The 27,257-nt window shown below is 35.9% G+C and overlaps 1 protein-coding gene across 1 annotated transcript in view; it reads left to right on the top strand.

Moving 5' to 3' along the window:
- The window catches only part of GBE1 (glucan (1,4-alpha-), branching enzyme 1), a 158,917-nt gene that overhangs the window by 18,534 nt on the left and 113,126 nt on the right, over positions 1 to 27,257 (top strand). Inside the window, exon 2 of the mRNA XM_014947262.1 lies at positions 18,352 to 18,521. Within this exon, the coding sequence (XP_014802748.1) occupies positions 18,352 to 18,521 (170 nt within the window). The remainder of the gene's footprint in view (positions 1 to 18,351; positions 18,522 to 27,257) is intronic.

Raw genomic sequence — 27,257 nt, 5'->3', positions numbered from 1 at the left:
GAGGAGGTGAATGGGAGGGCTGGTAGGGAAGCTGACTCTGCTGACTAGGTCTTGTGTGCTTGTTAAAGGGTCTTAATAAAACAGTGTCATATATGAGTGGAAGTTGAAATCTGTATTAGCTGTGTTGGGAGTATAGATGTGACACACACACACCCTCCCCCAGTTCAAGTGTTATGTAAGTGTAATTCAGGAGGGATGAATTACTGGTTTGAGCTCTAATGTTGCCTAAATCAGGTTTTGTTCATATTGTTCACTACATATATTGTTATGCCTTCAAAATCTTGGTTTTATTGTGGACTTTTCTCAGTAAGCAATCTGAAAGCTTATACTTAAGAATAATTGATAATCTTTAGAAGCTTCTCTTAAATTATCTGGCAAGTTGAAAATTTGTTTTATTCAGCTGTATGTAGCGTACATGTAAGGGAAAACCAACATACGTTCAGTTTATATCTGAAACTTGCTTATTGTTCTCCTCCACACTTACGTGATACAGCACCTATAACTCATGTGCTGGTAATCCTGAATGAGCTTCTCTTGCTCCTGTGACTCCATGTAGGACACAACTATACCAGCTTTGTGATATTTTAGTTTTGGGAAAGAGGCCATGGTTCTGTATTTACATGTCTGACCTGTAGGAAAGCACTGGTAGTGAGAAGGGCCTTTCTACAAGAGTCTCTTATCTGATCTGTTGCTGAAAGCTCTTCGACCTAACCAAATGCAAGTGTGTTGTGAAACAATGCATTAGGATGGCACACAAGAGTTTTCTGAACAAAAGTATCTGTAAACTTTGTCAAACAATGCACCCGCTGACTGTGTATGGCCTAACATTTAAAATAAATATAATAGTTTATTCAGCATGCACATTCTGAAAAGAACTAAATGCTCAGCTCATAAAAATGTGGGAATAATTAAGAACTTTTCTTAAAGTAAATGAATGATGGGCTGTAAGAATCCAGACTTCCTTCAAGAGATCTTAATGTGAGGGATATACATACTTATAGCTCTTAGCTGTGTAGGAGATGGAAATGTGTGGGCATTAAACTAACTAGCTGTCACACTGCAGTGGATCAGGCATTCTGGTTCCCTCCCTGGTGATGTAGAGGTATGCTGACTTGTCTGAAGGGAGGCTAGCAAAAGAAGAAAGGCATGCTAAATGCAACTTGTAATGGGTACCTCTTGAAAAGCTACAAAGAACATCATGGCTGCTTGAAAATTTAGGATTAAGTTCTCTTAAGTCCTGGAGACAGGCATCCTTTGTGAAGGACTTCCCTTCACTACTGATTTATTCAGGATTAAGTTCAGTGTTGTAGAATGAGTGCTGATGCATTTGATAGAAAATTACCAAAATCTGACTGAAATACAGGGTAAGGTCCTAGGTTTTGTAAAACTCATATTGACACAATTTTACATGAAGAATCCCATTGCTGGCATAAATGGGAGGCTGACAGTAGCAATTCAAGGGGGATTGCCAGTCAGTAGCAGGGGAGTACGTAAGGTAAGATGAGGTAGCTTCATATTCCTGCTGATTTTGGTGAGATGGGGAAACAAGGTGTCCCTTTCCTGTAGAGACAAACTGCTGTTGAACAGTAGTTCTGTGCTCTTCAGTTCAGGAAGAGGAAATGGTAGCATGATCTTTCCTGTAAGGTTGGCCCTCTCTGTTGCAGAATACTCAGGGTTATGGATTGTCTCTTGTTCCAATTATCCAGGAAGAAAGACTCAAAAATTGCACCTGTAATACTTGGTTAAAAAGGTCAAGAAAGAACAAAAAATCCATTGTATTAGATGATATCCAGGATGATTAGATGTGTCCATAATCCCCCCACCCAAAGTGTTTTATATGTTGGTGCTGAAAATGCTGGAATTTCTTGTCAATATTAAATTGATCTACATCTCCAGAATGTGTTGAAACAATACCTTATATATATATATGTAAACTTTGTATGTGTATAAACACACATATATAATTGCATAGTATACACTATACATATAACTTATATACAAGGAATGAAGACAGAAATAGCTGGGCATATAAATTCCTTGTGAAAATGCGGTTACTATAATTGTAACATTTTACAGGTAATATTGGTGTAAAAGTTTGCTTTATACATGTCAGTAGCTACTTTGACTTTATATGGCAAAAATGTATATGCTAATAAGGCATTTGAGGAAAAAATTGCCTTACACACAATAGCAAAACTTGTTTAAAGTAGCACCTGGGCTGCTTTGTCCCTATTTTTGTCTGTTTTAGCACTGTGGAATTCCTTCATCTGTGTGCATAGATACACATACAAAGAAAATTAATGCAAGTCTAGGGGAGATGCATGTGATTGCCAAAGCATTCTAATATATCTTAAATTACTGGCATTTGCAGTACTGTCACTATCTGCATTGTTCTGTTTGTACATCTTGCCATGTCTTTTGTTTTTTCTGAAGTGGAACTGGCTAGCTTCAGTAGGTGTAAATCACTAAATATTCACCGAACCATTCTGGCTAGAGGGGACCCCTCAATGCCATCTGTGTCCCAGCCTCTTGCTCAGAACCAGGTCAGTGTCGAATTGGGACTAGATTGTTCAGGATTTTGTTCTCTTGAGACTAAAACCTATAGGGACAGAGATTCTGCAACCTCTATGGGGCCCTGATCTTATGGGAAACTTTCTTCTGTCTAGTTGATGCTCCCTCTGTCAATTTTTGCATGTTTTACACTAAAATCTTTCATCTTGTACCAAGTCAGATGACAATTGAAAAAGTCTTCTAACTGGCAGCATGCAAAATGTGTGTTAGGAGGGCAAGAATAGGAGAGTACTCTTATAGATGCTAATGTATGTATAGACTTGTAGAAGCTGAGTGCGAGTTCACGCTTCTCAGAAGAAGAAAAGGTTTAAGTATGGAATTTTTGGGGGGTTGTATACAATTTGTGAATTATAGATATATTGGTGGAATAAAAAATATCCAAGCTGCTCTGTAACGAATACATTGTGACAAAAAAAATACATGTTAATATTGTTAGGTACGTAAAGAATTTTTAATTCTATGATTGCTCAGAAGTCGTTACCAGCTTTATTCTTAATTTGTACTTTATAAATGAAGAGGTTAATTTCCCGACAAACTGTGAATAACTCAAGTTGTTGGCTCATGGTTTTCCTCCTTTGTTATTCCCTTGTGCTAGTTCACATCAAGTTGACTTCAAATAAGGACCCTGTGCTGACTGAAGCTCTGGGGCTAACCTGTTGTCCTGCTTGGCTTCAGTTCGTAGGCTTTACTTTGGCAGCTCTCCAGGCTGAGAATTGAAGCTAGTAGTGTTTTTCTAGGCTTAGTTCCAATAAAAGAGATAGTACTATCATGTTGTGTGTGTCTCAGGTGGGAGAGGGAAGAATATAGGGTTGTTGTATGTGTATATGCCTAATGTAAACACCCAGATTTGTTGTACTTGTATACATATTTATATTTTTTCAGTTGAGTATAGTGCACTGCTTTTTCTATTTTGTACGTTAAAGATAGACAGGTACTTTAAAACACTGTTTTTCAAGCAGGTCAGCTGGTGTAAATTGTGTTAAGTTCCTCTATAAAGAGGAAAAAATATACTAAATTGTCATAGGAATATCATATAGTGGGGGTAGAAAATTACTAAAAAGTAAAATCCTATCCAACATATAGTCCATTACTACATTGTTTAGTCTTTTTGCTGTTTAAGTTTGTCCATCTGAAGTGAATGCTTACTAATATTAAATTTTTTTATAGAAAAGGTTTTGTGTAAATAAAGCATATGTCAAAATTTGATAAGACTTCTTTAACTTTAGTAGATGTTTTAGAAGGTGCATATAGAGTCTTCAGCAGACAAGATGAATCTGAAATTGTAAAAATAAAGGGCTTTTCTCTGCCCGGTAGATAGCTTGTTAATCTTGTATTTCTTAACTCCTAGTATTAGACGAATGTTAATATTCCATGATCTCTGATACTTTCCCAATCGTACTGTTAAATCAGGTTGACTAACCCTGGCAATACCAGGCTTTTTAAGTTTGGGGGTTTTTGCTTCATCCTTCTCCCCCATCCCTGAATTGTTGCAAGTGGATTTCTGTGTGTCCCGAATTACCTCTTCACTTCAAATATTTAACATTCTGATGTAAACTTCACTATCTTGCTAAGCCTTGAGTCATTTGTTATAGGTGATTTATACTGCATTATTGCACAAGACTCGTTATTCTTCCCTCTTGTTTAAAATTTTCTTTAGTCATATCAATTCAGAACTTCAATCATAAGCTTTCTAATGTTATGACAGACAAGTTGCACTATGGACAAGACTGATGTGCTTGGAGGCTGTAATGTAATGGTGACTTCTATCATTATCAGGCTATCCCAGCTAACATCAAATACAGCCACAATCCCATCAGAAGGAAGCTATGTCATATGTACTTGTGAGCTTAAATCATGTGAAAATGGTTATGTGGTTGGGGTGAATCCAACTGCTGAGTAATGTTCTTCTTCAGTTAAATGCTTTACATGAATTTGTGTGCCAAAAACTTGATATTTTATTCAGATTAAAGATCGTGCCTCAGAGATGCAGTACATTGATGTTTTGGAATAATAGCTGGACTATATAAAATTTGAACTCCTCTGTTTTCTAAAGAGGTTTGAATATTCAGGATGATAATCTTGAGAATTTGATGTTTACGCAGCTCTCTTTTAGCTGATGGTGCACATTAGTTAACAACTAGGATTTCTTATCTTTGTATTCATCCTAACTGAAGTCTGGAAAAAGAGCAGATTTTAGATGACACCTTGAAAATGCTTGGCCACAAGTGAAGTAAGCTATTGAATATGACTACTCACAGCAGCAGTCAATGACAATACATGCTTTTTGCTTGCTCATCTTCTGTGGGAATAGACTTGATTGCCCGGAACTAGTTACAGAAATTTCTTAAGTACACAAGATCTAATTATCCTTCTAGTATGTTGATACTAAATTGTAAACACTTAGCATTGTGGACTGTAGAAATGTTTAAGAGTGCTTGGCTTGCTTTATTGGTCCTGTCTGCAGTGAAAGTGGTTAAGAATGAAATGTAGACAAGCTTGTGCTGTGAAGCCAATGCAGTGGTGCTGCTAAGGCACCTGAAGCTGGTGTGATAATGTGGAAGGTGAAGTAGCTTAATGGTGTTCTTCCCCTCTACCCCCAAATCCCTCCAGATTTTATTTTCCAGTCATTGGAGGTAATGTTTTCTTCCTTAAAACTGTCTTCTAAAAGGGCTACTTTTTCTTCATTGGTGTTACAGGGAACCCAGCTAGCAGACCAGGCGTGCTTAGTGAGTTGAATGTGCAGTCTATATGAATAGCCCCATACAGCTACTGAGCCTAAATAAAAAACACTCCAAGCTTGATCAAACCCATGAAGACTAATCAAAACTGGCACAGTGGTCAGCAACAAAAGGAAGAGTATACCTTCATTCCCATCCCATGTTTAATACTTGTTTTTCTATCTATTCTTTATATGTAAAACTCTCACACATGTTTTTCTTTCCTGGAGTACTGTAAAGTTTTCTTTCTCACAATAGAATACAGAGGGGTCATCTGTAAATGGGTGACAAATACTTGAAAGTCACGAAGAAACCTACATTAAGAATATATTTGTGTGCATGAGAGGGAAACAAAACCACCGTTTTAAAGGGGTGTATGAATACATGCACATCCTAAAATTTAGGCTAAATTAATAGGATTTAAAGAGCTAGTTAAATAGATTGAATACTGTAGGTTTATGGTCACACTAGACAAGAGGAAAACTGTTACAGGGAGCAAGGTTTGGTGCTGTAGTAAAGAACCCAGGTGTTGCTGTGGGTACCTTTCCTTTAGCTGTCTTTTTGACAGCCTCTGAAGATGGCTATCTGTTTAAATCTGTTTAAAGTTTGACAAAGAAATGGCCCTATAATAAGGGGAATTTTTGTTTGTTTGGTGTTTATCAGGGATGAGAAGATTTTTTATTTAGCTTTCTAATGTAACTTTCAAATAGGGAACTGCTTGAATATATAAGCCATTGATCTGATCCATTAAATCAAGACTTTGTTTTTAATTTCTGGAATGTATTTTAACAGGAGGTGAAGTAGGACTTACAGAAATTAATAATGAATTTGTAGCTAGAGCAGCTACGCAGTTTTCTGTTAGGAAATTCAAATAACAATTCTTACTACATAATGTGCCTGCTAAAGTGGGTTGTGCGGCTACGGTAGTGAGGAATATCTGGTGTTTTATTTGGAAAAAAAAAAAATCAGAAGTGACTTCTGACTTAAAAGATTTCCTGTTTGGTAGACAACTAAAACTTTTTATCCTTCTTGGGTGTTTATTTAAAAAGATAAGTCTTTTTTAGCATTGTGTTAAACTTCGTTTATACCAGTATAATGTTGTTTGCAGCATTACTCAGAATGTGGAAGCCAAACTGATGCAGCAGACTTGAAATCCAAATTTGAAAAGAAACAGATGGCTGCTTATGTTTACTGCTGTGGCAAGCTAATAATAAAAAAACCAAAACATCCAAAATAGCTTTATTTAAACAACTAAAATTAATAGTAGTTACTGAAGTCCAGACTAGCTTGTCACTATGTGTAGAGCTTTTACAACCCACAGGTGGTATGTGGGGCAGTTCTTACTACACAAATAATTGCTTTAGAAATGGTACTGAGTGACACTTTCAGGTTTCTGCAGACCCTCAAGAGGTAATAACACTTGCCTACCAAAAAGCATGTTATAAATTCTTTAAGAAATCCTGTGGATTTTCTCCTTGTAGCTACTGCTTTTAGCTTGTGCATTGATTCCAACTTTGTACTAGGTCTGTGGGAATCACTGACTTTTTCCCCCAACTAGACCTTGATATCAGTTAATATGAAGATAGCCTATTGGAAATAGTTGGCAGTGGAATCAAATGGGAGTTGATGTGCTGTTATTTACAGCTCCATTAAAAATAATTCTGGCAAATAAAACATTTGAGTGAGTTGTTCCCAGATTAAGAGGGTTTTAAGTGTGTGTTAAGATGATGAGTAGAAACTGTTTTAGAAGTTTCCACTAATAAACGTGTTCTCTAAGATGAAAAATAAACTGCTTTTAATATGAGGGGAAAAGCATACCCTACAGTTTCCAGTTATAGTATTGAATAATGAAAAGAACTTGTGTACTTAAAGTAAAAATGCATTAGTAAACCAGATTAATTTTTGACTGTATTGTGTCCCTATTACAAATTAATGATACTGTCTGTGTAACTTACCTGGGAATTTGATTAGTGTTCAGTATTACCTATTCGAGTGTGTTTTGGCAATATGAAAACCTGAATGTTTAACAAAAACACAATTTCAAATTAAAGTAATAAATCAGAGTTACTGAAGTAAGGCCTGCAGTGTGCCACACTCCTCAACAGGTATTGAGAGAGTGAGTGGTATTTTTGTCCCACACGCATTTGGCAGCAAAAGCCTCTTTATCAGCTACTGTCTTTCCAGTCACGCTTGTGTTCACGTCTTTGCTACATGCTCTGCTGATTACCTTGGAAAAGGGCAATGCTGTAACTGTTCAACTGACCTTTCAGTTTATTTTCTCTTGTGTAATATGAAACATGAGCTAACACAGTCTTAGTCTGCTGATTTCAAGAAAGAAATCTGTCTCTCTACACTTCTGCGGCTTTCTGCTCAAATATGATGGAGTTTCTCTGTAGTTATGCTAATTCAAAAAGAGCTCCAACTTGCTTTGGATATCATTACAACAGAGAAGCAAATTATTGTAGCTAAAAGAGGGGTTTTAGTGTACAATTTATGCATAATTAAGACTACTTAACAGAGGTATAGTGAGACAATTGCTGTTAAATGAAGAAGTCTCATACCTAAAGTGTTTGATAAATGTGCAGATGCGTAAAACAAAATCAGTATGTTTCTGGTAAACTTGTTGCCTTGTATACAAAGAAAAAAACATACAGAACTCCCATTATTGTGTAATTTGCTGTCTTGTTTAGACTCTTCCATCATGACAAGGAGTACTTTGGTGGGTGCAGAATATACATAGCTGTGCTGTTACAGTAATTGTAACACAGCTTAGTATCATAAGGTTTTTGGGGGTGGCTGTGGGGTTTTTTTGGGTGTCTTTTATTTTCAAAAAGGTAATGCTACCTTTTGTCTCAGTCTCGATCATCTCAAAGGTCCCTTCCAACCATGAAGATTCTGTGATTCTGTAACAGAGGGTAAATGATAAAATGGCTTTCTTGTAGCAAGTGTTAATACTTATGTATACACTTATCTCTCTTCTCTCTTGCTTGAATTGATGTCTCTAAGTAGTTTGCTAGGCTTCTGATGGAAAGAAATTGCCTCTTGCTCCTTCTAAACACTAGTAATTTGTTACACTTAGCCTGTGAGGTGCATCCATGTGTTTCTAATAAACTGAAGGGGCTGATAGATGAAGAGACATATGTGGATATGAGAGCCTCTAAATATTGTGGAGAAGGGTGTTCTTAAAGTGGGATGGGTTTAGGTAAGTCAGTGAAACAATTATTACTAAATGATTGCATTAATTCTGCATTTGATACATCTTGTAATTATTCCTGCATTTGGTTCCAAATTGAGCACTGTGTATGTTTGTTATGAAGCTGATAGCAAAAACATTACAGCTGTCAAATGCTGGTGAAGCCAGCAAGTTATCCAAATGTTCAAAACAGGAGAGGCTTGCTTCTAGTCCCCTGTATTGTGCAGAAAGTACAGTGCCAGAACTGAAGTCAGCAAATAATCTTCTTGCTAAAACACTACTGAAATGTATTTATCTTTATTAGACTTCATAGCTTATAGGTCTTTATATTTCTGTTAGAAATAGCAACTGGTGGTAGGATGTCAAGAAAAACTCTGTAGTTTCCCTTTGTTTATGTTTTGTTATGCTCCTGTGTGCTACACTGTATGTTATTGTTAGCTTGACTTGCACATCACTGCACTTGAAATTATTTTGAAAAAAGCTGATGCTGAATCAGTAGCTTGTTCTGTATGAATAGCTTTCAACAGAACAAATGATTACTCATTAATTATCTCCAAGCAAATATATCTTAAAAATTAAGTTTCTGTATTTAGTTTGAGACCCAAAACTGCATACTGAAATCACAGAACATCCAAAGAGTTGGGAGCTTGCATCTGTGTGCTCTCTGTGGAAAGTGCCCAGAAATCATAACTAACTACTGCGCTAAGGCGTTGTTTGGGGGTGCTATTGCATTTTTTTTTTTTAAATGGTTTCCACTTCCAATGTAGCTTCCAATATTATAGACATATTCTAGTTGTGGAGAAGTTGTAAGGATGCTCAAATTACTGCATTTATTTGAAGGAACTTCTTGGATGTAGATGTGGAGAAAGTGACGATATTCATGGGATTCATCAATAGCAGACACTACTGAATCTCTTGCCCTCACTCTGTTCATTTAGGTGAATTTTAAAGAAATCTCCTGGGGAAACCAGAAGAGCGTAGAGCAGGGCTGTCCTGTCAGTTGGAAATGAAGAAATGAAAAATCACATGTTGGCATTCATTATCTGCGCAGTAGAGGAAAATTGGACAAGTTGCTTTGGAAATTTTTGCCTTTTTTGCTTGCTCTTACAAGTTCTCTGCTGGGTGTTCTTTTTTGTAACTAATAGCAAACCCCTTCCATAGGATTTGTAACAGAAATGGTTTAATTGTTTAAGTTCCTTATTGGAGTAACTGTATTCCCAAATTATTTGCGTAACAGTTAATTTTATTACACCTGAAAGGAACTTAATATCACTGGACAACCTGCAGAATCCTTAGTTTTCGGCTGAAAATGTGTGTGAAATCGCCTCTGACTTGGGAGAGAGGCAAAGTGCTTGTGTAATGAATAACTTTAACAGAACAACTGGAACGCCTGGGAAATTCAGATTTAGCCACACAGACTGCTTAAGATCATGATTCAGATACATGTAACACCTTTACTTTTAGCGTGGGGAAAAAAGCACAATTAAATGATCGTATCTTTCTGGATCTCTCTAAACATCAGCCATTGCTGTCCTGTACTTCTAGAGCCTCTCTCTCAGAATTCTTCTGACACTTCAAAGGTTACTGTGTGTTCAGGTGTTGCTTAATGTATTTAAATGTATATTAAAAAGATTACCTGAGTGAGACAGGACTTGTCTATGCGCTAAATGCAAGTCAGTCATCTAAAACTATAAAGCTGATGTAGGTTAAAATGCACTTAAATCTGCTGTTTTGAAGTAGTTGTACCTACCTGAGATTTACTGTGCCTTTACTTACTATTTTCCTTAAGTGTGATTACTTTGTGTGATACTCTGTATAGTCAAATGCCAAGTGAGTAAAGGGAGGTAGAGAAAAATAATAAAATCCAAGGCTTCTGTTCTGATACACTTCCACTAGTGATGAAGTTGAAGAAGCAACTGAAAAAGGGAATTTTCTGCTGCTGTAGAATTCTGGTTCAACATGGTGTGATGCATTTGATTTGTCGGGCTGCAGAATTTGCTTTAGGAAGAACATGATGCATCCTACTCCTGTCTTCCTTCAATCCATCCCCTTATCAGCATGTCTGGGAGAGTTTGAGGGAACTAACTATACAGTAAAAGAAACAATGAGAATTAGGAACTCTGCACTGGCTTTGGGGTCTGCGAAAGTGTTTGTAACTGCATCTTCAAAGTGATAGCAGCAATATTAGAAAAAGTAATTTGCGAACGGCCCCATGCTCTTTATTTTGAAATATTCAGAGGTGTTGCATCTACACTTTCAATTTCTATTTTCATCTTTTCATTTCCTTTTTGCCTTCTATGCGGTGGTAGGGGTCACAGCAGGAATAGAAATGGGTATTATTAGTGATGATTGTTTCAAGATTGTCTAGCTTCATATTCCCGCATGCTCATCCTTTTACTACCTTGAAAGAAATTAATTCTACTCTGGCTTTTCAAGAAAGCCAAACAAGGGCACAGCACAGTCTTTATCAGACACCTTACAGCTGGTGCTGCATGAGATGGCACCTACCAATTCTGTGGTCTGCACATGGAGGTTAAAGATACCTGTTTCACACAGTGGACTGCAGTATGGAAATCAAAGAGCTAGTGCCCCTGATCAGTGAGCCTGGACCATGTGGCTCTGTATAGATGTATTGGAGGCAGGAATACCTATTTTATAGGCAGGCTCTATGAAATGCCACAGCATGTTACTTGTTGAGTTTGACTCGTTACCCTGAGGATTGTGGCAGACCATGGGGGAGTCTGCTTTTATAATGTAGTTTTCTGAGCTTATTTTACTGCTGTGGATGAATATTTTTGACTAGATACACAGAGGTAAGAGCTGCTTAAGTACAGAAGCTTATGACCTAAGTGTTAACATCACATCTTCAGAGTTCTTCTTCCATAGCTATCAAGTCTTTTTACAGAAGTGCTTACCGTTTATGTGTTCAATGTAGGCCACTTAGATGATAGCTGCTAGCTGGTATCTGCCACATCACTGCTAGCTGGTATCAGCATTGCAAGATTTTTGGACATTATTCTCTAAAGAGTGGGCTGCCTGTCATATCAAGAGGAGAACTACAGCTCCTGAACCTTTCTTGATGTATAATTCAAAACCAATGTTTAATCTTCTCTTACTTCCTGCAGTATACTATCAGTACTAAATTCAGCAATACTCCATTCCTTATTTGCTAAATCTCAAAATGTGTTTTTATTTAAATAATACTTTGCTGTTGAAAAATAAACCTTTAAAAATTGTCAGTTTACTTCTCAATAGGACGAGGAATAATCGGTAAATGGTATCTTGGTGAAAGTCTGATGCATCTATACTGGTTATTTGATTTTTTTTTTCTTAGTTTTTTAACCCTTTTGATCCTCCATAGGGATCATAACGTAGAGTGGATCTATGCCAAAACAGGAGATGTTTTGATGGCCTGTCCACATCAGTAGGTGAATGAGTTTCACATTACGCAACTTTTTGCCCCACCAGTGGCCCCATTCTTCCTGCACTATGACGGTGAGCTTCATTCAACAGCTCTGAAGACAGCATGCAATCTCAATATCGTTCCAGAGGTGGTTTGTGGCCTTGTTTACAAGATGTCTGAGTGCTTTAAAATCAAACTCCCCAAACTAAAAATGTCCAGAGAAATCTGTGGAGCCCTGTTCTTTACCCCATAGTACTGTGTCTGGAAAACTGCAGGAGAGTTTCAGGTCAGTGTAATTTTGGAGCGGAATATGATGGTATGTTAGCCCTCAAACAGAGCTGCTGTGTGGGGGATGTGAGGAATATCCTACAATTTCAATGAAGCACCATAGCAGTTTTCCAGTCATAGTAATAAGTGTGGGGGGGACTCGGGGCAGTTTTGAAAATGGAGTTCAGAAATTGCAGCAACTTTATGAATAGCATTGTTCATGGTATATCGGTGATGGTAGAGGACACAATTTGATGGCCTCTTTGCTTCTTATTCCCTGCTTGCTGAAATGCTGATACAGCTGCTTCTGTGGAAGGTTGAAAATAAGAGGCAGCATTCCCCTTAGAGGCTTCAGAATTAAGCTGATAAATAGGATAAGTGGTATCTCAAAATCTAAAACAGTTTTTCTTAAGATTTGTTGTTTAAATGTGGAGGAAGGGAGGGGAGAAACCCCATTTTTCCCTTTTTGCTTTTGTCTTTTAGTCTTTCCAACACCTTCATTGTAAGAGATGTAAAGAAATGTAACAAACTTAAGTAGCTGCATGTTTATTTTCTTTAGGAATGTAGCTTTATTTTTACACCGACATTACAGTAAATGATTATATTTATTGGAAAAAGGGAGGATTTGGATACAGAATACCTTACTGGGCGTTTTCTATCATACACTTTTCCCTTTGGTATTTGCAGAATTGGACTTCCCATATGGACACCAGATACTGTTAACAAAGTATTTCCTATTTGCTTTCATGTTTTGAATAAATTAGCATTAATATTGGGCCAATATTGTACAAATAAATTATGACATGAAAGCTGTGTGGACAAAAAGAATCTAAAAGATGAATTGCAACTAAAATCAGCATCATAAGCAGAAAAGAGACTGAAATGATTAATTTCAGTGTTGATACTAGAGGTCTTAAAATAAGCTGATTGACTGTTCTCTAAACTGCAATAACTACAACTTTATAAAAAGTTATGAGAATGGGCATAAAAATGCCCAGAAGTTTTGCAGTCATCCTGGAGTTCAGCACCAAACTGATTAAATGAGGGGATCTTGTGTACTGCGAAGGCCTTTTTGGTTATAGCACTTTCTATTTCAGATACTGTGATGCCTAAAATTAAAGCTTCTGTGCTTAAATCTAAAAGTTTAAACTACTATAATACCCTTTTGTCATTTTTACAAGGTGGCCAAGAAGGAGTTAGTACCTCTGGTTGCTTGGAAGAATAAAGACCTAAAGGCTTTCTGTAGAGCCCTAATTCAGTACTCTGACTTGCCATCAGGCTTCTTTAATAGTCTGCCAGAAGTCTTATTTCACTAAGGCTTTGTGGGGTTAGGGAAGACGTAACTTTTATGCCCCATATTGAAGCTACTAATTTTAACATATGCCTAAGACCTTTAATGCGATCAATAGCTAAATGAAGTCAGTAGTGAAAGAACTGCAGTATCAGGAGGGGTTTATACATCAAGGTTACCAAATAAATAGAACATTGGTTTTTTGGTAAGAACTGTGTAGCCTTGGACTGAACTGAAAGATTCCAGGCCATCTTTTTCTCTGCTAACTTGTATACTTCTACTGTATAAGTTTTAGATCTCTGGGTATCTGTAAAACAAAATATTTGAGGGTGTTTTAGTGATAAATTATGAGAAATAGGTGCTCACCTGAAATGTAAACTCTTGAAGTGGTTACTGAGTTAACACTGTCTTTGTGGCCTTGCTATGAAGCTTACTTTGCTTTCCATACTTGCTTTCCAGATAGCCATTATACTAATTCATGTTTGATGTTTTAATCCTGCTTCTATAGAAAGTCAGCCAATTCCTACACTTCTATTGTAAGGGTTTAAACAAAGCCGCATATAAAGCGTGGGATTTAAAGCAATGCTGTGTTACAAATTATGAATGTAACAATAGGAAGAGACTGCTGTGGCCGTCTTTCAAATTACGTTTACCATTACCAGTATTTCACAGTAGAAATACTAGTAAAGGGGGGTTAAAATCTGGTGTAAAAGTACTATTCTCTTACCAAATGTCTTGTTTCAAGCTGGGTATATGTGTGCTTGGGGAAACGCCAAGACTGCAGTCTGTTTCCAGTAAATGAAGAAACACCTAACTTTGGTATTTTAGTTTTAAAACAGATTGGTCTGTTAATAGAGGTGAGATGAATGCATATGGGATTTGAATTGACAAATTTGCTTTTCCATAACAACTCCAGGAACAAGGAATACACCAGAAGCTGCCCTCTTCCGCTGTCTGCACTTGCCATGTGTGTAGTGATGTACCTGGTGGTAGTAGGGCACTTGATGTACAACTTTTTACGGATACTCCAGACCTTCTGTACCTGAAGTTTTGTGGGTCCAGTTGTTGCTCTACTTTTTGTTTTTGTCCCAAAGGCAATGGTGGTACTTCTCAGGACATACCTAGGTACAGTTTTGACCTTGTAATCATCTTCAGCGTCAACTGTAATGCAAGGAAGCAGAAAAATCTTGAAAGACTTTGCAGTCACTCATTGTGGTGAAGACTTGAAAAGTATGAAGGCAAAAGTCAGCCTTTTGTTCTGACTTGTAGCTCTGGATGCTGTTGTTGATTATTCACATGTCCAAAATCTTATAAGATTGTCTAACCTTTGAAGCGTGTCCTGTGTCCAGACTCTGTCTGACTATATATGTTGTATGAGTACATATGTGTAACTGAACATCATATAACTTTCAGTGTTGAGAGGGGACCACAAAATGCAATCGTCATTAATCTACTGTCTATCTCTCCTCTTTTAACACTTGTATGCAATTAATAAACAGTAGAAATCTTTGGAACTGGTTGAACAAAAAACATTGTCACTTCTGCATGTGATCCTAGCTTCCAGTTTGAAAGCTAAGTATGTTTAAAAAGCTTCAGTAAAGTAGGAATGAAAGCCAAAATTTCTGTGAATGCAAAACCTAAAGTTTCCTAAATCTGCATCATGAGTGTGCATTTCATTGAATCCTTTCCTTTAAAGCAGCAACATGATACGAAACTGTGCTTCTGCTGTTTTACAAAGACCTTCTATGACAGGTAACCTTATTCTATGTCCAGATGTGTCTCATCTCCTGAGACGAGTTTTTAGAATAGTTCACAGCACAAGTAATTGATGCATTTCAGAAGCTAGTGGGTTTTCATGAACTCTCAGCAAACTACAATTCTATATTTGGTAATTTCAGAAGGTGGTTAAATAAAAATAAAACAATGGTTTAAAACAATTATGTAGAGCACTAGTTTCAATAATCATGATTTCTGCAATGATGATGCAGCAGTAATACCTGAATTTACCTTCTCTGTCAGAAGCAGGGTGCTTGTGTACAAATTGAAGGAACATTTATACTCTATGTACGCGATGTTGTATTACTTGTTCAAAATCTGTCCTATATAAAAACATATTGTAATAATGTTTTACATCCCTGACCAACAACTTTTCTACCTACTTCCTTGGTCCCTGTCCTCCAAAAGGAATTGTTTTCAATGACCATGTAATCTTGCTCGCCGCTGTTGCAAAGCGAGCAAAGAGTAGCATTTTTTTATAGTAATACTCACAGTCATTTAACATAATAAGTGCGTGGTCTCTTTCTTTACCTAAACTTTGAATTTACTAACAGACAAAATTGAAATGGTAGATGTATTCTTAGTGCTTCTGTAACAAGAATCCAGAGCTTACAGTGATTTTCTGCGAAGACATGAATTGTATGATTGCTTTCTGAAAGTCCATCTTCTTCCCTCCCACCCCATAAATCCACTCTTGAATCCTGAATTTGTTTGCTGCTTATTTCTTTGGAATCGGATGAATAGGTTTGATTCTTCTTTGCTATGGAGGACTCATTAAAAAAGAGCAATCAGCATGCCCTCTAGATTATATGAAGCTTATCATAGACTTTCTTTTCTGAGATTTCAGTGACCTTCTCTGTGACCTGCTGTTCTTCTCTGTTGATGTATCCTCTCCTTCCTCTCCAGCTTTCAAAGATTTCTATGACTGACTTTTGTTTAAAGATGAAGCTTACCACTTCTCCTACTTCTTGCTGAATGTGGGAAATACCACATCCAGCCAAAGGTGTTCTTAAAGCTGTGAAAATGTGTTTGTACCAAGTATGGGGGAAAAAGATTAATTTTAAGTAGATAACCTATTCCAATACATCTTCGGTATTTTAAGTGTGTCAAATTCATTGCTTCAGTTAGATCTTTTCTAGACTTAAAACGGTTACCCGTAGCATATACAAAAGGGTTCCTGCTTCAGCTGCAATGGAACTAGTTAAAAATAATACATATAACAGGCAGCAATTTTGAAACAGCTTGTGTATAGCTGAGAAATTTGCAGATAGCACTGTGTTCTTGTATAATATAACTGATATAATTTCAAGGAAGGCTTAAAACTTTAAAAATAGCTATACAAGTCAAAATACTTTTTTTTTCAAGGAGAACCCTTCTATAATGGTGTGATTTTGCCTTTACTAAATGTCATATGTTGAACTTTTGAGGCTGTTTGTGACTTGCTCTGTGTTTCTGTATTTAAACTTTCTTTTATATAAATCTTTCTGTGATTGCCGTTGGTTAAAGCTTAAGTCAGTCAACTGGGTTTGTGTATATATGTAATACACTTACACTTGGAAATCTGACAAAATATTCTCCCTCAAGCACTATAAATGAAATTGATTATCAGAGCAGTAGTAGTTAGTAATGTACTTCTGAGGATTATACCCATGAGCAAATTTTGAAGGAATCATGCAGGTAGATAGGCAAAAAGTTATAAATTTATTTTCAATAGTGTGTCCTGAGGCATTTTTCAAATCTTGCTGTCCTTAAAGGTGAGCATCAGTCTTCATAATAAAAACTTGCTGGAAGATTAACCTCGAAAGTAGTCATAGTACTCTAAATTAATCTAAGTAATGTTATTTTACCTTAACCAGTAAATAGACAATTTAATCCTCAACTTTGAACTGATTAAGGGTCAGTTCAAAACAAAACCAAAAAACAAAACCAAAAAAACAAACAAACAAACCCCCAAAACTTCAAAACAAATTGGAGCAGTGTTTTAAGTCCTGACACTGCAGACAGGCTGCCTCTTCTCTTTTTATTTTTTTTATTTTTTTAAACCAAAAAGGTATCATCCCATGCTGTTTTGGTTCTTTACTGTTTATATTTCCTTTTTCAAAGTACTGTAAGTATAATAAGATAGAAAACTTGTTCTTGCTGGGATTCTTACTAGTTTTTAGACATTTCAGAAGATTCCTTTCCATTTATGGAGAATACAAACACATTTCTAGTTTACATTGGGGATGTCTTATTTAAAGTAAAAAAACCTGTGCAGGTAACACTAATAGAACTCTCAACTGAAATTTTTAGCTGTGCTTCTTCACATAATAGCTCACTTTAAGAGTCAAACTTGACCATCTAATTTGTGTTGTACACATGATGTGTGTTTCTTGAATTGATGGGAGCTTTGTGGAGAAAAACATAGCAAAATATGGAAAAAAACCCTCCAAGCTGTTGCTACTAAATCTTTAAATTAGAGACTTGGGCCATTCTATGTCCTACTGGGTTAGGGAGTGTACGGACCGAATAATTACTTCCATGAAGTGGTAATTTTGTTTTCCAAATCATTGCAGTATCAGGGGACTGCAAATGGTCTCTGTAGAGGGGCTGCCTAAGAAGTTGCTTTCTGCAAGTGCCAGGGTACTTTCTCCGTACTTACTATATGCTGTACTGCAAACTTTTCAGTGTCTTGAGATTGTCTATTAAAATTGGCTGTGAGAGATGTAGCAGAGCTATACAATTCTCCCTAGGAGGTCTGTGTCCGATATTAATAAGGTGGAGGAAAAAGTGCTAGGCTGTTAAGAGTGTGAAGTTCTCCTGTTGTGTGGTAATACTAGGATTTTTTTGACGGCCAATCAGGAGTTGTAGTCTTAGACTTAAAGTGCAAACTGTTCCCATAAACTAGAGAAATACAGATAAATGTGAAGATTGCAACTTTTCACTGTGTAACAACCATGGAAAAATTGTATGGTTTGTATTTGATATTTTGTTCTGTTTCTGTAGAGAAGAGTGAATCTGATGTTGTAGTCTTAGGACATAGCGTGACAGTGTGTCTCACTTAATGTGTTTTTCTTTTAATGTCTTACACCTTTTCATGTAAGAAAGGCACTTACTAAACTTTCTAAAAAATCTTATCTATTTTCATTGGAAGGTATTCTCTGTTTTATAACCGCTTGAAGAACATTGAGGAAAATGAAGGAGGCCTTGATAACTTTACAAAAAGTTACAAAATCTTTGGAGTTAACCAGTTGCTGGATGGTGGAATATATTGCAAAGAGTGGGCACCAGGAGCAGAAGCAGTGTTTCTCGCAGGTGACTTCAGTAAGTATTTTTAGGAATATTTCTCCTCTCCTGTATTGTGTTTTAGATCAATTCCCTTTCCACTTAAAGATAATTTTGTAGTAATGATGAAGTTATCATAATAAAAATGTATGTGCTGGCTGGTGTAGTGGCATTTCATAACATAAACTAATAATCTTTTATTCTACATTGTAATAGCCTAAGAACATAGATGTTTCTATTGTATGGTCAGTATTATGTATATTTAGTCTTTTTAAGACCCATAAGTCAATGACTTCTCTAAAGAATCTGGCCTGATCCCACTGCAGCTTTAGGCTGAATGTGTCTAAACTACCTGAGGTTCTTCCTAAAGCTCTACACTTAGGTTTCTATAAAACTATATGCAGACAAGGAGAAATAACAGTGGAATAATTTGCTGTGTCTTTGATCTAACAGCAGTGTTGTCCAAGGACCAAGGCCCTCCAAAATGCCCACTAATCATGAGAGTGTAGACTGAAGTCCCACTGGATAACAGTAATCTAAAATCAAACTAACCTACTTATGCAAAAGTAGGTGCTGTTCTGTTTTTGAAGGGAGGGGAAGGATGTTAGCAGAACAGGAAAGTGGGAGGATTACAGTGAGGAATTGCATTATTTACTGTGAGAACTGGGAAGCTGTTGATTCACTTAAAACTTGAGACAAATTTGCTCCTCATTCAGAAGGCTAGCTACACTCATCATGTTCTGCAAATTCTTAAATAGAGGTCAGATGCATTTTTGCTCTTAAATCCTGCAGTATTAGTTCCACTCTCTCCTTTTTGTTTGGGGGTTTTTGTTCTGTTTTTTCCCTTTCACCTTTGTCTCTTTTTCAGGGTTAGATATTGGCCCATCAAGATACTAGGAACTTTGTTACTGGCTATTACTGAATTGGCACTTGATCTGTGAAATGCTTTTATTCATTTAACTTAATTTCAGAACTATTCAGTGTTTATCCATCTTTTGTTTATTACCAGATAAATACTTCTGGTGAATGTTCAGCATGTGTATTTATTACGAAAAAAGTGCATGAATTTGAGGCAGTTAACTTTTGTTTAAGCAGAAGTAAAAGGCTGATTTTTTTTTCCTTCTTCCTTATCTCTGTTTGAGAAAACTATTAAATAAAAAAAAAAAACCCTGTATTTGAGGAAAGAGGTTATGAACTTGTATGTGCTTATGTAACTAAAAATATGAATTATGTGTACTATTAGCTATAGTATTTGGTGCTTTCTAAAGTACTGTAGCTAAGCTTCTGTAAAAATGTGCACAGTAATAAAGAAATTAATGGACTACCCTGGCAGTGTTTTCCAGATCCTTTAAGTTTTTTCAGTGGTTCGTAGCAAACAGTACTGTTTTGGTAATGTTTTTCCACAGTCCCAAGATCCATACACGAAGTGTTTAAATATTCATGTTATGCTTCAGCTTCCAAACATCAGAGTCATAAAAAGCATCTATTTTAATTATCAACAATTTGTATTTTCTCTCTTTCTCTAAGAAGTCAATGGGAAGGTCTGTGTCTGCTATTCACTGTGATAATTTGAGTCTATAGACAATGATTATTTTTAGAAAAGTCTTTTGTGTATAATGTTGAAGAGAAACAGAAAAGTTAGTGCAACAGTGTTCAACCACCCTCCTGTTTTGGAGGGTTAACCTAATGAATGATAGAGTAGCTTTCCTTGAACTACTCCTTGTTTGGTTTTTTTGGAATAGATATTGATAAAATAGGTTAATGTAGTACTTGAATTTTAATATGGGAATCAAGTGTGTCCTCTGATTCAAAACTGAATAATCAGTTACAAGTATACTACACCTACTGCATTATAGTGATGCTGGCTATCAGTACTGGCAGCAAGACAGATAATTGAGGATACCTTAATAGGTCAACTTGAAATGTAGAAACACACAGAAAATTCTTCTTGTCCCCTCCTCTACTCCCCATTGCTCAAGGTTTTTATATGATGAATATAATAGTCTTTAAGTTAAATTACTCAACACTGTCATAAGACTAGAATACATTTGTTTTAAATATTTATTTTAACAGCCATTTAAAAAAAAAAAAGACTTAACTACTATTTTAGAAAAGAGAATGTAATTTGTAAATTGGCTTGGTTGGGGGGACGTATACATACCAGAATACAGTAGCTACAAACTGCAATGGTTTTCTAAACTCTACTTGATTTTAAAATATTTAATGTAATACATAATATGAAGCAAAAATTTATTACTAATATCTTAGAATAGTTGTAATGAAATGTAGCAGTAAGAAGTCAAAAGACTAAAAAAAAAAAAAAGATTCACTTTAATGTGGAAAAAAACTGCATTTGTCCTATATATCATATTCATCAGTCATAGTAAAGTATTCATTCCCAAAGGAGAAGGTAATGTACTCTGAAAGCCTAGAGGAATGGAAGACTGTCATTCAATTCAGATGAGCTTTAATAGTATTCCGATGAAAAATTGGGTTACAAAACCCTAAGATTTAGATTCAGGTTACTACAGATAAGTTTAATTAAAATTGAATCCCTTTAACCTTTCTTTAAGATTTTCAAGCAGGTTAAAATCTCAAACTAAATTTATGATTATATTGTATTTAAATTGAAGATCAGGATTGTTTTTAATATGAATTTTTTCACATAAAGCTCAACTTTTTATGAAGAGAATTGTATTTGAACCACTTGAGGGGGAAGGTGTAAGTATACAAAGAAGCAAACATGGAACTCAAATGACAGCAGCTCTTTCAGTTTTAAACGTAAATATGATGTGTAATATAAAAACAATCAATTCATGCTTTCTTTTCAATTTCCGTGTAGGTAGATGGATAGCAGTATTTTCTCATACTGTTTTACTTAATAATATGGTATTGTCTGTGAGTCTTTTAGATGTTTGATGGAAAGACACAAGAAATAACACAATATTAAACTGATAAGTAAAAATTAAAATGGCAAGTGCAGACTGTGATCTGAACTTCTTTCATAATTCATACTTAATCTGATATTCATGTTTCTCTTAAGCACAGTTCATAATAAATTATTAATTTATTTCTGTTATTATATACATTTGAAGCATCAGTTCTGCAAATTTAAAGTTTGTGGATGACTCTTATGCTTTATAGCAGACAATAAAAGCTTTGCTATTAAGGTATTTTAGGCCCAAATTATGGTATTTTTGTACCTCCAAGACACCTGTAATGAATGGGACAGTGCCTATTAATAGAATAATTCTTAGTATCACTGTGTATTCTGGAAGAAAGCTAGAATCTAGTAATAGCATACAAATCTGTATTTGGATTGGAGAATGAAAAACAGAAATTTAAGAAAATCCCAGAACTTTCAGAGTTCTCTTTGTTTCTTCTTTAGAACTTAGTAATTGGAGAGAAGATGGTTTTATATCTGTTGTTCTGGTATAATGCTTTACTTTCTGAAATGTATTAAATGAACGTACAAACCCATTAATTTTTGTCAATTAACACTTTTAGCTTCTCAGTAAATCAACTGTATGAGGCAATAATATGAATTTCTGATATTTGTGGCAAAATCAACATTATAGCTACCTTAAACTCGTGATAACTGAATATATTTTAATTGTCTGCTATATTGCAGAGGAACTTGGTGACTACTAGCAATTTATTTCAAATATATATATTTCAGTTATTCAAAATAAGTCACTGCACTGTCAAGTTTTGAGGATAACCCATGGAATTTCTTTGGTAATTAGACACTTAAATTTGTATTTGGCCATGCAGAGGCTTAAGAGGTTATCTGTAAGCAATATTTTAATTAAAAGAAGCTATTTGCTTTAAGAACCTTGCAAGAATTAGTATGTATATACTAATTTGGAAGTCAGTATTTGATATAATAGGTTGCCATACTTATGATTTCTGTTCTTTAGTTCCCTTTTTTCTTTGCCTTCCCTTCTCTCCCTCCCAGCTGACATTGGATCTAAAATGTTGATTGCTCTGGAGTGTCTGTTTTGGTTTCTGTTTCCTTTTTCTTGCTTTAGTGGGGAAGGCTTCTGCTGGGGCTGGAGGGTGGAGAGGAGGGTGGGCTGGTTGGTTTGGGGGGAGGCTTATTTATTATTTAAACTCTGGCAGGCATCCTTCATAGTGAAGAAGGGGGAACCTAAGTCACCAGCCTCATATTTAGGATAACTGACAGCTGACAAAACCTTTCATATCTTAAAATAATTTTTAATTTTTTCCCTAGGATTGACTCAACCTTTTACCTAGATGGAGCCTAAATACTACTATGATATGATACTGAACTTCTTACTACTTTCTTCAAAGCTTTTCATAGAGAAATACCTAGATTTCTTGAGTGAAGTCAAACAGTGCTATGCTTACGTGGTTGTAGATAACTGAAAGCAGAAGACTGAAGTATAAACTGTTATTAATATCCAGGGAGACATCCTATCTGAGAAGTAATGACATTTGGTTTTATGTCAGTATTTGAGCTGTTTAATCACTTTTTAAGCAGATTGTGTTAATGACCTTGCTATTGAGCTGTTGGAAATCGGGCAATGTAGAAAGAAGACAATCGAATTGGCCATTACATAGAGCAGTTTAGTGTCCTTAAAGAATTTCTCCATTTCTGTTCTGATTTCATATTCCAAGTAAATGGTATAAAAGCATCTTTTGGGATACTGGGATTTTGATGCCCCTTCCCTTCTCTGAACTGCTATTTGTCTGATATCTTTTCCTCAAGGAAGATGTGTGAATTCTTGCTGGACTATGTATTCTATGTGCATCTTTCAGTTGATCAGAAATATATGGAACATAGAAATATAATTGCTCTTAGAGATGAGGTTTATTGCGCTTTAGTATTCAACCTTGCTTTAAGTAGCTTTTTCAGTTTTGAAAAACATAATTACAACATTGCATTAATGTATCAGCTCTTACTTTGAAACAGATGAATGATTTGGTCAATATGCAAGTATGTCTTGCCTCTACATGAAACAAGAATAGTGTTAACTTCTGATATGAAACTAAGTTATGCCATGAGTATCAGAGCTGTATGGCTATATACTTGTCAATGTGAAAATAAAACCAGGTGGCAGAAGTCAATTTATAATTTAGCTGGAAGAACTGCATTTTAATTGATTTTTAATGATAAATAGTAGAATCAGAGCCATTATAGCTTTGAATTTAGTTCTAAATTAAAACTCAGTTCATGATTCTTCGACACGCTAAGGGTGCAGTTCTGAGCAAAAAGTTCCCGTGTGCCTCATTTTGCTGAGGCAGGACCTAATGCTTAAATAGTTGTCTGGTGTTGGAAGACCTGATCACAGGTGAGAGAAATTAAAAGTACCAGGCTATTCAGGATGTCTTCTGTGTTGGATTAAGGCATATCTGGAGCCCGAACTTTCTGTAGAATCTCTTGTCTTCTGTATGGCTAATAGGATTTCTGTGATGGTGTCCTTTTTCCTAAAACCTGTTCAAGCTGATTATTTGAACCTTGTGCTGGTAATCTCAGTTTTTTCTCTTTGTAGCTATTGGCAGAGTTTTTGAAGTCCCTTTTGCCAAAGTAAGATATTTTTTCTTGTCCTAATGTTTTCAAATTCTGAATAGTCTGCTATTTGTTTTTTGGTGGTGGGTTTTGTTTGGTTTGTGGTTTGGTGTTTTTTTGTTTTTTTTCTCCTAGACATTTTGGCTGTTTAACTGAAAAACCTGAAAACTAAGAATTTAAACTGAGAGAGGCCTGAGCCACTTCCTCTTTGAAGGAAGCCTTCAGTTTTCAGGATGTTTTCACTTTTCATGCCTCTTGCCTTAATACAAAGCAATATTTTATGCTGTAACCTTTCTAAATGAGTTCCTCTCCAATGGTAAGTAGAAAACGATGACTTTAAGAAGGACCATCTGGGACAGATGGGTATTGCTTTGCATTTCTTCTTAAGTCATGAGCCCCAGACACCCAGTAATGAACAACTATGGCTGAGAAGAAATATTAACAGGAACATCCGGTATTGCTAGTAGGTAGAGGGTAAAGTGTAAGCAACTTGGACAGAGGTGTTAAAGCTGCCTCTGGAGAGCAGAGATGCTTAAATTGTTAGAGATACAATCATCCCACCTCTAAGGGAAGGAAGACAGGTGGTTGTAACAGGCCATGGGAATTTTTTTTTTCAGATAATGTAAGAATTCAGTGTTCTTAGTGTATGTAATGAATTCAGCTTCAGGCAATTTCCCCAAGTGAGTTTAACAAAGACTGGGCCTAAGACTTGCTGTAACTTTTAATTTTGTTTGTAAGTAATAATTAGTCAGCTAAATTTCTGATACTAGAAGTGTTATCACCATTATAGCTACCCTAAATTTCTCTCTTAAAACCTTAAAAACAGTGATAACACTCTGAACATCTTATTTGCATGCTATATTGCTGAGGAACTTGATGATTACTGACAATTTATTTCTACTTACCTGGTGGTGAATACCATATTGCATCCTCACCTCCAGGTATGTTTGATTCAGTTCAACTGAACCTGGTGAATGTTTGCTTAGTTTAACTTATCACCTGGTATGTTTGGTTCAGTTCATGCATTGTAATCAAGAGATACAGCTCAATTACAAAGAGTTTCACAAAAAGCAGTGAACACAATCATATCTATGGGTGGGGGAAGGAGGTTGAAAGAGTTGGTAGTAATTCCCATAAGAAGGTCTTGGCTATCTTCAATCATAACAGGTTCCTTAAAGTAGTCTTCTTGCAACTTGGTAAGATGTTCATTACTTGTTTCATCTTTCTTCTGTTTTCCCATTTTTGCCTGAATTGTTTATTTTGGGCAGTTTAGCTGTTTGCAATTTAAAAGAAAATATCAGTTTTAACTTTTTTCTAAGCCCCAAAATCTTAGTGATGTGTGCCACATCTTTTTACCATATTTTCCCTGAAACAAAATAAATGTTATACAGTGTTTATACAGTATAATTCATATGTGTTTTCAGTCTTGGCATTCTTTTAAGGAGGATTGCTTTATTGCTAAGGTATTGTTTGTTTGATGTTGGTCTTCAATGTTTGTTTCATTATTTTTTGATTGAAACTTCAGAGTAAAACCAAGGGGGAAGACCCATCTAAATCTTACTAATGTACAAGCTCTTCTGCTATTAATCAAGCAGAACAAATACTTTTCTTCTGCTAATGTGTGTATTTTGTCTGCACTACCCAAATACCTTAATTGTGATAAACTAATACCTAAATAGAGTACTGAGTTAATTATATTTCTGGTTTTGAGCATGGGAAATGTTTTATTATAATAATCTCTTCATTGGTTTTGACACTGCTCTCTACCGTAAAATGAATAGGTACTAGAATATTTGTCTTACACAGGTACTTTTGTCGCATTGTCTAGTCTGATTTGTGCATTTCAGCTTTGTTCCTTAAAGATTGGCAGGTCTCAAGTTTAAACAACTGTGTAAGAACAACTAGCAACTTTCTCTGAAACTCAAGACATCCATGTATTCTTAGAGGACATTTTGTTGCACAGCAGAGAATATTTTTTTCTGATGTTTTTCTGTTTTGTAAACTGATATTTACAAAAATACCTATGTTGATGAATATAACTTCACTTTTCTACCTACCCACTGAGATTTCCATGGTGCCAAAATTGATGATGCCACTCCAGTTGTGTGTCCAGTTTTTTATTGAATTGCTTTTGATCCTGACTGCCATGTTTAGTAGCAATATTGTTTTATGCTATCATAAGCTAGTCATGGAACTTGCTTTGGGTGTGAACAGTTCACTGTGTACTATTACAGGTGTTAGAGTACCTGGTTAAGATCATGCACTGTACCTCCTGTAAATAGGGTGTCACTGAAGGCTGTTTATTCCTCTTTCATTGAGATTGGCTTTTTTTTTTTTTTTTACGGCAGGACATGGCTTGCAAATAGATTAGCATGAAGGAAGATTAGCATATGTTGCTTTCATGTCTTGCAATTCAATTTTCTGTGTTGACTGCTTTCTCGTAGCTTAGGGGGTCTCTGCCTTGAACTATGCGAGATAGACATGTTTCAAGGTAAAGAAAAAAAAAAAATAAATTTCAAATTTGCCACTTCCTTCTAGCCCAGAAATTATTACATTGCTGAAGTCTGGTTCAGAAGCTTTATATTCAGTCTCATTTATAGGAGTTATCTTGAACATGCATACAAATACCCAAGACCTTCTTGGCAGATGTCTGTTCAATTAGATGTGTCATAATGACTAACCTTGCACACCTACAGTACTCAGTGAATGCAAAGAGGACAAAGATCTTGAAGTATGGAATCTAAACTTGGTTCAGTAAACCAAGGAATCTTCTTCAAGTCTTATTTAATTAAGTGTGGCATTTCAGGCCAGATTCCTTGCCTGTAGTGCCAGGTATTGTGTGGTTTCCTAGCCCTTGCTACTGGGTTTGTCTACAGTTTACCCTTTGTTTTTCCTATTTTATACACTTAATGAGTGTTACTAATACGACATCAGCTTGTTAAAATAGAGCTAGTGAACTGCATGGGTGTCCAATCCTGGTTTGAGCATTCAATTTGTGGAGGTCATTTTTGGTTCCAACTTGTGCACTTTCCCTCTCTCTAATTAGCAGCTGCTGATCAGCTTTTCTCATAGTGCAGTAACAAATATTTCTACTGACTTGTTTAGGGTGTAAGGTTTTTGTTTTTAAATCTGCATTAAGCATTACTTTCCTGCCATTAATCTTCACACTGACATGACTTTGTGGTATTAAAATCAGTAGGCTTTTTTTTTGGGGGGGAGACGAGGGGGACGGGGACAAGGGG

Source organism: Calidris pugnax, unplaced genomic scaffold (genome assembly GCF_001431845.1).
Source record: "Calidris pugnax isolate Ruff unplaced genomic scaffold, ASM143184v1 scaffold95, whole genome shotgun sequence".
NCBI lineage: Eukaryota > Metazoa > Chordata > Aves > Charadriiformes > Scolopacidae > Calidris > Calidris pugnax.
The sequence above is the reverse complement of the archived record's forward strand: the minus strand, read 5'-3'. Positions and strand labels throughout refer to the sequence as shown.